Source organism: Marmota flaviventris, chromosome 19 (genome assembly GCF_047511675.1).
Source record: "Marmota flaviventris isolate mMarFla1 chromosome 19, mMarFla1.hap1, whole genome shotgun sequence".
NCBI classification, from domain to species: domain Eukaryota; kingdom Metazoa; phylum Chordata; class Mammalia; order Rodentia; family Sciuridae; genus Marmota; species Marmota flaviventris.
Window position 1 is genome coordinate 21765081 of NC_092516.1, and position 13028 is coordinate 21778108.

Sequence of the window (13028 nt, forward strand, 5' to 3'; positions counted from 1 at the left end):
AGGATCGAACCCAGTGCCTCACATGTGCCAAGTGGGCGCTCTACCAATGAGCTACAGCCCCAGCTCTCCTAATTCTTTTTTGATAGCTTCATCTTGCTGATCGACAAGTTTCTGATCTATCTCACACAACACCAATAAATACACAGATGTGATAAGTTAAAATTATATTCTCCCATTCTTTGAAGTTGGTATGGATTTGTGACTTGCTTTGAATAGAATATTCTGTAAGTCATGTGCAGATTCATAATAGGACTACAAGAGGCAATGCAGCTTCCACTTTCACCTTCTTGGAACACTGAAGTCACTATGCTATGAATAAACCCAGATGAAGTGTCACACGGAGGGTGTGGCTCAACCACTCCAGCCAAGCTAGCCATCAGAGCTAAGATCCCAGACACATGAGTATGAGTGAACCCATCTTGGATCAGCCCATCCCAGCAGAGGTGCCAGCTGACTGTAACCACTTGCGTAGTCCAAGGCAAGACCAGCAGAAAAATCACCCAGCTGCTTTCAGAATCTGTAAAAACAAAAAGTGGTTGCTTTAGTCCAGTAAGTAACCCCATGTTTCTGGGGGGTGATTTCTTATGCAGCAGTAGCTAATTAATATAGTGGGAATCTCTTCTGGTTTCTCAGAAGTAGGATTGCTGGTTCAAAGTGCATATATAGTCAGGAATGGTGGCACACACTTGTAATTCCAACCACTCAGGAGGCTGAAACAGGAGGCTCATATTTTTGAGGTCAGCTGTGGCAACTCAACAAAACCCTATCTTAAAATAAACTAAAAAATGGCTGGGGATGTGGCTCAGTGGTAGAGCACCCCTGAGTTCAATCTCTAGTACTGTAAAAAAATGGAGGGATATGTATGAATTATTTTAGTACTGGGGATTGAACCCAGGGCCTTGTGCATGTTGGGCAAGTGCTCTACCTCTGAGAGACACCCCACCCCTTTTTATTTATTGATTTATTTTTATATTTTGAGATAATGTCTCACTAAGCTGTAAAGGCTGGCCTCAAACTTGCAATCCTCCTGCTTCAGCCTCCCAAGTAGCTCATATTACAGGAATGTGCCTCTGTGCCCAACACATTTATCATTTTGATAAATATTATTTGGGTTGCATTATTTTGCATTCTTACCAATAATGAATGAAGTACTTATTTCCCCACAGTCTTGTTGACAAAGTGTCTTGTCAGATTTATGGGCTTAAACTAATGCAATAAACACAAAATAGCATTTCAGTATTTTTGGTTTTTTTGTGGATCTGGGGATTTAACCTGGGGGTGCTTTATCATTGATCTATATCCCCAGCCCTTTTTATTTTTATTTCGAGACAGAGTCTTGCTAAGTTGCTGAAGCTGGCTTCAAATTTGCCATCCTTATGCCTCAGCCTCCTGAGTAGCTGGAATTACAGGCATGAGCCACTGTACTTGACTTCATCATTACCTTATTTTCATTTCTATTATTTTGAGTAATGCTGTACATCTGCATACATGTTTAAAGCCTATGTATTTTTTTTGGTGAACTGTCATATTCTTTGCCTATTTTTGTTATACTATGGGTCTTTTTTATCAATATGAATAGTAGGGAGATTAGCTGTTTGTGTATGATAAGAATTGCATATATATATGATAGTATATATACATATATATTTCCCAATTTGTTTTTTGACTTTGCTCATGTTTTTACCATGCAGAATTTTTTTATAGAGATAGATGTATTAATCTTTTCTTTTATAGCTGCTGAATTCTGAGTTGGAGTTGGAAAACCTGTCCTCATTTTGAGACCTATAAAGGATTTTCCCCTTATTATCTTGTAGTGTTTTAAAAAATATTTAAAAATTTTTAGTTGTAGATGGACACAATATCTTTTGTTTATTTAGTTTTCCTATGTGGAAAAAAAAAAAACCCAGTGCCTCATGCATACTAGGCAAGTGTTCTACCACTGAGCCACAACCCCAGCCCATATCTTGTGGTGTTTTTATGAAGCTTATCCTGACAAATAACATTATCCATCTTATTTATTTATTTATTTATTTATTTGCAGCGCTGTGGATCTGGACCCAGTGTTTTGCATGTTAGGCAAGTGCTCTACCACTGATCTATATCCTCAGGTCTCCCATCACCTTTAGAATAAATTTCAAGGCCAAAATAATGGCATGAGTTAATAGTGTCACTTATCACCCACGTGAAGAGGAAACACAGGAAGACAGGAAACTGGTTTAGGAGGTTTCCAGGGGAAGGTGATACATCCTGTTTTGTGTATGTTGGGCTTCAGATGCCTGTGTGGCCTCCAGGAGGGGACATCCAGGAGGCCAGTGGATTCTGGGATTTGGGATCTGGAGCTCAGGAGAAAGTTTGGGTTGAAGATGCACCTTTGGAGGCAAGTATATGGATGTCAGTTAAAACCATAGGAGTGTGTGTAGAATTTGAAGAGGGGAAGGTCACTCAGATGGAACTCTAAGGAGTAGTCAAGTTCAGGCCCCAGACAGGCTCAAGAAGACAGAACTATGTGGGCTCCGTTCATGGATCACGGGGTTTGCACAGAAATAGTCTTGGTGATTGGAGGCTCTTAAGTGACATATGGGTGGATATCTTTGGCTTCTGGAGACAAAGCAAATGAGGAAAGAGGAGGACCAAGAACCTCTCCAAGAGTCAGTTCCAACCCAGCAGGTTTGGAGACCCTGTGACAGGGGAACAGAGGCAGTTCAGTCAGCAAGCATCAGCCCCCTCCTCCCCCCAGATAATCCAAAACATCAATAGGTGGCAGCAAGTCCCCAGAGGTGGTGGAACATGCAGAGCCACCCCTAACTGGTATTTTCCTTGGATCATAGTGTAATGGTTAAGAGTACACACCCTATAGTTGCACTATCTGGCTTCAAATCCTAGCTTCATCATTTACCAATTGTGAAACTTTGGGTAAGTTACTTAACTTCTCTGTGGTCAGTTTTCTTTCCTGTAAAATGAGGGCAGTGATAGCATCCATCTTATAGAATTATTACAATTAAATGGGTTAATGTTTATAAAGTTGTTTATATTGGTGCCTGGTACAAATAAGTACTATATAAATATAAAATGAAAAATGAATAATTCTATTCACTCATGAATATTTACTGACCAGCTAGTATATGTGAAACACTGTTGTAGTTGCTGGAGACACACTAGTGTATAAGGCAGGTAAAAATCCCAGTCCTCATGAAAGATTTTTTTTTTTTTGTATTGGGGATTGAACCCAGGAGCTTAACTACTGAGCCACATTCCCCAGCCCTTTTTTATTTTTTATTTTGAGTCAGGATCTCATTGAGTTGCTGAGGGCCTCACTAAATTGCTGAGACTAGCTTTAAACTTACAATCCTCCTGTGTCAGCCTCCTGCTAGGATCACAGGCATGCACCACCATACCTGGCTTCATGAAATTGTTGTTGTTGTTGTTGTTTTATACTCCATTTAATTAATTTATTTTTTAATGTGGTACTGCAGATCAAACCCAGGGCCTCACACATACTAGGCAAGTGAGTCTATCACCACAGCTCTATCACCACAGTCCCATGAAGTTCTTATCTAGTGAGTGTGGTAGAGATGAAGACAGACAAAATATAAAATAAATAAGCAAAATATACAGTCTGTCAGATCCAAGTGGAGACATGAGAGATGTGCAGGAATTAGTGAGTAGATTAGCACCCAGTGTACAGTGGTGCTCAGGGGATGGAAAGAGGAAGGCAGGCTTTAGACAAGCAACTATATGGAATCCCCAGCAGAGACACTGGGGATGCTGAAAGCCTCAGAGTAACAACCAACATCTTTACCCTCATAAAATAGAAAAAATACTTATATAGCACTGTCCTATAGCAGATCTGCTTATTCTCTTTACTTATATCATCTCATTTAATCCTTATAGCAAATCTATTTGGTACCACTATTCTTCCCATTTTTCAGATGGGAACTGAGGCACAGAGAGGTTAAGTAACCTGCCTCACAGAGTTAGTAGGTGAATGAGCGGGGATCCCTGCCCAGGTCATCTGGCTCCAGTGTGGGTAGGATCATACCTTCAGGTAGAAGGGACAGGACAGGTTGCTAAGCATCAGGACTAGGTGGAGTCTGAGCTTCAGACAGACTGGAAAAAATATACACCCCCCAATACCTACACACCCAAGGCCAATGTACTTAATACATATTTCAAGGTCACTCAGAGGGACTGGAAGTAACAAAATGCTCAGTTTCTGAATGGTCTGTCCCCTCTACACACCACTCCATGCTTTAAGTCCAGCTTCTTGTGACCTTTAGTCACCATCCCAAAGCCCTGTAATCCCACCCAGAGACCATATATGAAATAATGAATATCATAATCCTGAGTTGCTTAACAGAGACACCAACAACTTCATATTGCAGCTTGGAACCAAGAAAGCAAATCATCAAGCTGGGTGCAGTGGGGCACGCCTGTAATCCCAGTGATTTGGGAGGCTGAGGCTGGAGGATTGCAAGTTTTTGAAATTAACCTCAGCAATTTAGCAAGGCCCTAAACAAGTTAGCAAGACTCTGTCTCAAAATGGAAAATAGAAAGGGCTAGGGATGTAGTCTAGTGGTAAAGAGCCCCTGCATTAAATCCCCACTACAAAAAAAAAAAAAAAAAAAGAAAGAGAGAGAGAAAGAAAAGGAAGAAAGTCATCAAGAGGCTGAGATACAGAAGCAGATGGGACTCAGGGCCCACAGAGAGCTGGAATGCACAGTAGTAAAATCCCAGAGAGGGGGAAACCCTCATGAATTTACAAGACCCTTCTATATCCTTCCTAACCTCCCTTGACATCATCCAATTCTTACTTTAGGCAAGGCAGAAGTTGCCAGACCAAGTTGTCAAATGAGGGAATTGTGTCCCAGAGAGAAGCAATCATTAAAGATCACATACAGTCAGGTGCTCAAGAGTCCTTCCACTTCCAGAGAGAGAGAGAGAGAGAGAGAGAGAGAGAGAGAGAGAGAGAGAAGGAGAAGAAGGAGGAGGAGGAGGAAGAGGAGGAGGAGGGGGGGGGCTGGGGTTGTAGCTCAGTGGTTGAGCACTTGCCTCACATGTGTGAGGCACTGGGTTCGATCCTCAGTACCACATAATAAAAAAATAAATTATATATATATATATATATATATATATATATATATATATATATATATATATATGGAGAAGGAGGAGGAGGAGAGAAAAGATGTGGGGGCAGCAGCAGGAGGCGAGTGGCAGTTAATTGGAGAGGCACAGGCTAAAACGGAAGACCCAAGTGCAGAGAAATTCTTCTTCATGATCTTTAAGGGACCTCACCCTTAGCCTCCTGATAAGCCCTCCAACCCTAAATTCCCTCTGTACATTGATTGGCAGCATCATCTTCATTCCATTCGCAAACTCAGGCAAGCTGAGTTCTAAGGGGAAAAGAAACACCAAAGTCCCTCACTCAGCACTTGACAGTTTCCAACTTCATAATCATTGAACTTCAGAACCTTTCTTTTCTTTTTCTTATTGGGGATTGATCCCAGGGGTGTTTAACCTCGGAACCACATCACCAGTCCTTTTTTATATTTTATTAGAGACAGGGTCTCGCTAAGTTACTTAGGGCCTTGCTAAATTGCTGAGGCTGGCTTTGAACTCTCAATCCTCCCGCCTCAGCCTCCTAAGCCTTTGGGATTACAGGTGAGCGCCACTGCACTCGGCAAGAGCAGGGCATATTGATAAAGTTGATCCTCCTTTCCATCCCCCTGCTGTTACCCATTGTACAGATGGGAGATCAAGGTCCAGAAGCAAGAAGTGACTCTGTAGTCTGTAGCAACTCAGGCACAAGAATATAGGTTTCCTGACCAGTGCATACTGGAGAGGGACCTTTCCTTCTCTTGCTTGAAGTTTTGCATGAGTTCACTGCAAAGAGCTGTACTCTTGACATATGTATATGATCTATGCATTCTTGGCTATGTGGAGACTGAATGCTTTGGGAACTCCTCCTATAAAATGTAAGTTCCACAAGAGCAGAGATTTTTGTCTGTTAGTCCCTGATTATCTCCAGTCCCTGTAACAGTGTCTAGTCCATAGTATGTGCCCTATAAATATCACTCAAGTGAATGTATAGAGAGCCAGGTTAGGGAAGTGGCACCGTGAAAGAGCCTAAAGTCTAAAGATCAGGGAACCATGGGCTTCGTCTTCGTATACACGACAGGCTAAAATTCTGTTCAGAAATATTTCGTGAGTCCTTTACAGCAGTAGGTACTGAACTTGATGGTGAGGATTTAGATAAGAGCAAGACAGTCATGCTGTGACCTCAGGCGAAGAGTAGGGGTGGAAGGTGTGAGTGGCAAGGAAGCAGCCCGCTCAACATAATACAGACTTTTTTTCTCAGCCTGAGATGTCCTGAAATGGTCTCACTGATCGGAAATTGGTGAGTGCAGCGGGACTGCAGTGTTCCTGCAGGGCGCCGGCCGCCCACCTGTCAGAGGCTGAGCCAGGAGTATGCGGAAGAAATTTCTGCCTTGGGTGAGGTCACTTTCCACCCCCAGATTCTCTGCCTACTAACCCCTACAATTCTTTCACGCTGAAGACTTCGGATATTGTTATTTTCTGACTTTCAAGGTCCCATGATGCTGACAGTCCCAATTCTAAGTCGTAAGTCTGCCAACGCTCCTGGTCCCCAAAAGAATACAAGCGAATTCAAGCCAATGTCCCACCACCCACTGCCTCAAAAGGTCTCTGGGATAGTCAGTGCCCTCCGCCCCACCTCGCGGGGGCTGTAGGGGAATAGCTCAGAGCCCGGGTGCCGTGGACGTCGTGAGACTGGTCTCGGAAGCAGCGTTGACAGAGCCGGGACACGTGACAGTCAGAGTCACGTTCTGCGGTTTGCGAGGCTGGGACCAAGCCGCTCACGTGACGCGAGGGGCGCTATGGGGTGATGTGAGATGCGGGTCTTTTTCGATTACATAGAAATGACGCACTCCCACCCCTTTTGGCAACAGATTTCCGTTGGAAGAAGCGACGGTTCCGGTAAAGGGGGAGGGCTGTAGCATTGAAGCAGTTTTGCTTCCGTTCGGGGCTCTATAGCTTCCGACCTCGCCTTTCCCTCGGGCGAGGAAGAGACGCGACCTGCTGCGCATGCCCCAACTATCCCAGAGGGGCGGGGCTGAGGCTACGGGAGCGGGAGGGGGGGAAGAAAAGGGAATTCCAACCTGTGGAACTTGGGGGGGTCCTGAAGTCGGCTCCTTCCCATTGACTGTGGACAGTGCGAGGGTCAGGGTCTTTGGCGGCTCATGAGGGTGTTGGGGTCCGCAGGGTGAGGGAGGGGGCTGTCAATGCGAGTGGGGTGCGGGACTTCCAAACTTAGAATCTTGAGGCCCTCTGGGCTCAGACGCCGGGGAGAGAGCTCCCGCCGCCATGCGGGACAGGACCCGCGAGCTGAGGCAGGTGAGAAACTGGGGAAGTAGGGTTGGGGGCTGGAGGACCGACTGGATTGCAGGAGCCCTGGTCTTCGGGACAGGGAGGGGTGGCTGATGGCCAGGAAGGAAAATCCCGGAAGACTATGGGTCCTGCGGGGCGAGAACTGCAGCATGAAAATGGTGCCAGTGACTTCGGCCCTGGCAGGGGGATAACAGTTCGGACGATGAGGACAAGGAGCGAGTTGCGCTGGTGGTGCACCCGGGCACAGCTCGGTTGGGGAGCCCAGACGATGAGTTCTTCCAGAAGGTAAGGGGCTGGGGTCTTGGCCTGGATTCTCGAGGGGGTAGGAGGACCGAGGAGCAGTGAAATCTGGAGTACCCCAAATCTCTTTCAGCCCTCTCGGTCATCCTTCTTAGGTCCAGACAATTCGGCAGACTATGGTCAAGCTGGAGAATAAAATCCGGGAGTTGGAGAAGCAGCAGGTCACCATCCTGGCCACGCCCCTTCCCGAGGAGAGTAAGCGAAACCCCGGGTGTACGCATGCTCAGCCCAATGGATTGTGGGGGTTGTAGTTAAGTGCAGGGTGATTTCTTGAGGTGGGGGCTGTGGTTGGGGAATCAAGGCCTTCTCTTGTTTAGGCATGAAGCAGGACCTGCAGAACCTGCGTGATGAGATCAAACAGCTGGGAAGGGAGATCCGCACTCAGCTGAAGGGTGAGCTCCTAGGTCCTCCCTTCCCTTTGGTTCTTCCCTGTTCCTGGTATGTCTGGGGAGTTTTTGCCTCTGAGAGGCCAGTGATACATCCAGGTCACACAGCAGCCTGGGTCTAGAATCTCTGTACCCTGGCATCCAGTCCACTGTACTTTTCATAACGTATGCCTGCTTTTTAGGTTCCTTTATTTAGAATGAAACCATTTACTCCTATAGTTCTTGCTGCTCAATGTGCGTTCTTTGGGTTTTGTTATGAGTCTTCTTCATACTCATGGGAACTCACTGATATAATGCAAGGAAAAATAAACTTTCTGTTGCCAGAGGCTCAAAATTGGTGTCCCCCCCCCCCACTCCCTGACCCCATGGTGTTGGGAATCTAATCCAAGGCCTTGTGTATACTGTGCATACATTTTACCACTGAGCAACATCCCCAGCCCCTAGTCAGTTTATCATAAGTTATAGTTCCCTAAAAAATTCCCCAGAAATGAGAAGCTCCCTATTAGGTAGCTGTGATCTGGCTGTGGCCCTTTTTCCTGGTTTCCAATTTCCAGAAGTCTTGAGTCAATATCCTTTTCTCCGGACTCTTGCGTCTTCCCACAGCCATAGAGCCTCAGAAGGAGGAAGCTGATGAGAATTCTAACTCCGTCAACACAAGAATGAGAAAAACCCAGGTGGGTTTATTTTTCCTAGAACTAGGACATTTCAGTAAGTGGTTCATAAATCATTAAATGGCAGATGTATGAAAGAAGGGCCCTTTAGAGATCCTTGAATCTTAACCTGATGATTTTCCAAATAGGGAGCTGAGGCTCAGAAAGGGAAAGTATTCACTTAAGGTGAAGAACCTAGTTTTCCTGATATAAAATCTATTATAACACCCTGCTTTCTTCTTCTCCATTCAGTGAATTTCTTTGTTCATAGACATGACCTTGGCTTGCCTACAGGAGACATGCTTTCAAGAAATGAGATTGGGAATATGGGTTGATTAGGGAGCAAACACATTATTCATGTATGACTTGGTGACTCTGCACAGACAAAGAGAAGGAGAAGTCAGAAATGACTGGCAACTTTCTTGCCTACATGGCAGGGACATCCTTGGCCCCATGGACAGTATACAAGAAATCAGGAAGAGGAACTTTGCTAGGGCAGCACCGAAGAGGAACTTCACTGGGATGACATCTTAGTAAGGAGATTTGAAGTGATCTGACTGGCTCCCTCTGGGTGTCCAGTGAGAAGTGGCTTGGGGTTCTTGGAGGTTAGGGTTGGAGTTGGTGGACCCAGAGCTCAACAAAGGTCCCAAATCAAAGATGAAGAGGTTGGAGCATTTTGAAAGGGTGCAGTTGAGTCCAGGAGAGCAGATATATCTCTGAAGAAAGAATTCTAAAGGATGAGCTTATTTAAAATATCAGTGGAAGAACAAGGTGGAACAAAATGCCCCGGAGAGGATGTTTTAGGGAGAACCTAAAGCATGGTGATCTCCAGTGTATGAGACTGGCATTCAGCAAGCATTCAACATACATACATTGATTGCTCACTGTGTGCTGGACCCTTTTTAAACCAAAAATCCATATTTTGAGGGACTTATATTTTAGTGGGGCAGGACAATCGCCAATAATAAAAACACAATAAGTATTAAGGACAAACGAGTAGGAGAAGAGGGTCAAAGAGTGCTGAGAAGGTAGGGTTGCAATTTTAGTAAGGTAGACGGCTGACAGTAGTGTTCGGTGGTAGTGCTTGTGCTTAGGATGTTCAATCTCCAATCCCTAGAGCCACAAAAAAAATTTTTAAAAAGATGGAGAAAAGCTGGGCGCTGTGGCACATGCCTGTAGTCCCAGTGGCTTGGGAGGCTGAGACAGGAGGACCATGAGTTCAAAGCCAGCCTCAGCAAAAGCAAGGCACTAAGCAATTTAGTGAGACTCTGTCTCTAAATAAAATATAAAAAAATACATCTGGGGATGTAGTTCAATGGTCGGGTGCCCCTGAGTTCAATCCCCAGTACCCCCCACAAAAAAAAAGGAAGAGAAAGCTTCATTCAGAATGTGACATTGGAACAAAGATTAAAAGATGTTTGTGGGGAATAAGCATACTAGACAGAAGAAGCAGTGAATTCAAAGGCTAGTAGTGGAAGTAAGGAATAAGGAACACTCTGGAGGGAAAGAGGAGATAAGGTCAGAGAGTTACTGGGGTCAGAGCAGATCGTGTAGGGCCATTTAGGCCTTGGTTAGGGCTTTGGCTTTCACTCAGAAGTGAGGGAGCCTGTTAGGATGGTTAAGGCAGTAGGCACCTCATGACAGTTCATGTTTGCTCACTGTATCCTTGGGATGCTGAGGCCCAGAGAGGCAGGGATCCTCCTGAGGTGCCCAGCTTGTATTCTCCATCCTTAGCATGGGGTGCTGTCCCAGCAATTTGTGGAGCTCATCAACAAGTGCAACTTGATGCAGTCTGAATACCGGGAAAAGAACGTGGAGCGCATTCGGAGGCAGCTGAAAATCAGTGAGTTGGAGCTCTAGACCTGTGGTGTCGGGTAATGCTGACCCAGCTCTGAGCTGGCCTTTTCTTTTACAGCCAATGCTGGAATGGTTTCTGATGAGGAGCTGGAGCAGATGCTGGACAGTGGGCAGAGTGAGGTGTTTGTATCCAATGTGAGTGCCCATGGCCATCTTCCCTCTGCTGGGCCTCCCATTTTCTCTGATCCCTGGTGCCTTTTGACTCAGGGCATACTGCAGCCCAGTATGGAGTCACTCATCAGGTTCCTGACTTTGCTCCTTGGCTAGGGGACTGCCCCCAAAACCCAACAGGAGCTTCTGACCTGTTGCTGGTCACCCTGTGATCTATTTCCTCTCTTCTGTCCACATCCCCCCAGATACTGAAGGACACACAGGTGACTCGACAGGCCCTAAATGAGATTTCAGCTCGGCATAGTGAGATCCAGCAGCTTGAACGCAGTATCCGTGAGCTTCACGAGATCTTCACTTTTTTAGCAACTGAGGTGGAGATGCAGGTGGGTACTGTGGGCAGCCCCCAGATGGGAGGCTATGCATAGTCAGAGCCTTCAGTCTCAACCTGGGACCAATCTCTCCACCCTTAGACTCTTTCCTGGGCTTTTGTGCTCTTCCAGGCTTGGCCATGTCTCAGGTGGCCCCTACTTCCATCCCTAGCCAAATCCCCAGAATTGTGCCCACCTCCACTGCTACCCAGATGGCCACTCCTTTGTACATAACCTCCCATCCATCTCTCCAATTTGCACCTACCCCAGGTATGGCCTCAATCATGGCTCCTCCACTACCAACAGAACCCACCTTCATGATTCTAAGAGCTCCCAAGTTTCCCCCTAGAGGACCTGCCTTCTAAAATTTGAGCAAGGTTGGGGTGTCAGTGGTATTCCTCTGGCCCATTGTAGGAGCTGAGGTAAGCTTCCAGCCCTGTCCTTGAGGAGCTGACCTCAGTAGTGCTACAGCCAATGCCCTTTTGCAGCTGGGAGTCATGGGAAAGGGCTTTCATTCAGTAGGAGTACCAGGACCTGAAGGCTGGTAGTGCCAGGAGGAGGCAGGAACAGGGAGGGCTTCATAGCAGCTGGGAAACAGACATAGAAGAATGGATGAATTCAGATAGATTTGTAAGGGGACAAAAGTTCAATATCTATGAAAAAGGTAGGAGCCATTTGAGGCCCGTGGCTCCATCTTGCCCCTACAAAAGGAGGTTGTATGAAATAAGGGAACAGGGGAGAAGGGACCACATTGATTGAAGGAGCCCAGGAAGCCGTCCTTAGGAGTCACAACTTTTATCAGATCTGGTCCTGCCATATCTTCTTTAGTGCAGTTTTTTTTTCTAAGACTGTCCTTTAGTCATTTGTGTCTGGGGTGGGCAAAGGAGTTGCTGGGCCCCCCTTGCCTGGTCATCCCTGTCTCCCTAAATCATTCTATCCTCTGTGCAGGGGGAGATGATCAACCGGATAGAAAAGAACATCCTGAGCTCAGCAGACTATGTGGAACGTGGGCAGGAACATGTCAAGAAAGCTCTGGAGAACCAGAAGAAGGCGAGGAAGGTGAGCCTCCAGCCCTGGCCCCAGCCCCAAGTGTTCCTGAGTGATTTTCCTGACTCCTCTTCTCCCACAGAAAAAAGTCATGATTGCCATCTGTGTGTCCATCACTGTTCTCATCCTAGCTGTCATCATTGGCATCACCACAGCAGTTGGATAATGTTGCTCATTCTCGGTGAGATATGGTGGGCTTGCCCTGTTCCTGGCACCAGCCTTCCCGCCTCCCCTCAGACCCTCTTCTCCCTCCTTCCCTTGCAGATATGGGGAGTACCAGGGACTGGGGGCCTGGCCTTCTCTCCCAGCAGCTGTGGGGGCAGGGCAGAGTCTCCAGCTGGACCCCTGTCCGGACACTGGCCCCTGCGCAAAGGGGCAGATGGTTTTTTCAGGATTGACAGCTGCTTATTCAGTGGGGCCTCCCCCTTCAGGCCATGATGCCTGGGGAAGGGCCTGTAGTGTCCTGTTTGACTGGGACACATGGTTTTGTAAAAAAATTAAAAAATCTTGGAGACCCCTGTGCATGTGTGTTCCTAGAAGGATTGGCCCAGGGCTTCCACTGTCTAGCTTCCCACCTCCTGGACACTCCTGGGGCCAGGCTCAGTCAGACAGGCTCAGATCAGAGTGCCCTAGGTGTTGTGACCACAGCAGACTGGCTCTGTCCGTCTGTTCTCCCACAGAATGGGTAGAGTGTGTTGGGAAGAGATTCTGTCTGGCTCCCAGCTCATACTGTGCCCCCACTGTGAGTACATAAACCTGAATTGATGAGTTTATCAGGCAAGAAGTGTGTATGTGTGTGTGTGTGTGTGTGTGTGTGTGTGTGTGTGAGACAGAGAGAGAGAGAAAGATATTAGTAGTGTCCCTGAGGCCAAAAGGAAGAGGCATCATGAAAAAGTAATTGA

General features: G+C 46.4%; 1 protein-coding gene across 4 annotated transcripts; it reads left to right on the forward strand.

Moving 5' to 3' along the window:
• Positions 1-440: 440 nt before the first annotated feature.
• On the forward strand, positions 441-12640 carry Stx4 (syntaxin 4). 4 transcript variants are annotated; one of them, XM_027948614.3, is made up of 12 exons: positions 441-549; positions 6359-6492; positions 6589-7413; positions 7591-7692; positions 7803-7902; positions 8025-8099; positions 8697-8767; positions 10478-10586; positions 10659-10735; positions 10957-11094; positions 11212-11349; positions 12028-12138. In XM_027948614.3, the coding sequence occupies exons 3-11, from the start codon at positions 7384-7386 to the stop codon at positions 11311-11313; spliced, it is 804 nt and encodes a 267-aa protein (XP_027804415.1). In that variant the 5' UTR covers positions 441-549; positions 6359-6492; positions 6589-7383; the 3' UTR covers positions 11314-11349; positions 12028-12138. The 4 variants fall into 4 exon arrangements, with proteins under 4 accessions (XP_027804415.1, XP_027804413.1, XP_071461942.1 ...); XM_027948612.2 differs by lacking the exons at positions 441-549; positions 6359-6492; positions 11212-11349 and adding exons at positions 12209-12307; positions 12391-12640 and having other exon boundaries at positions 7147-7413; XM_071605841.1 differs by lacking the exons at positions 441-549; positions 6359-6492; positions 11212-11349 and adding an exon at positions 12209-12640 and having other exon boundaries at positions 7147-7413.
• Positions 12641-13028: the final 388 nt, after the last annotated feature.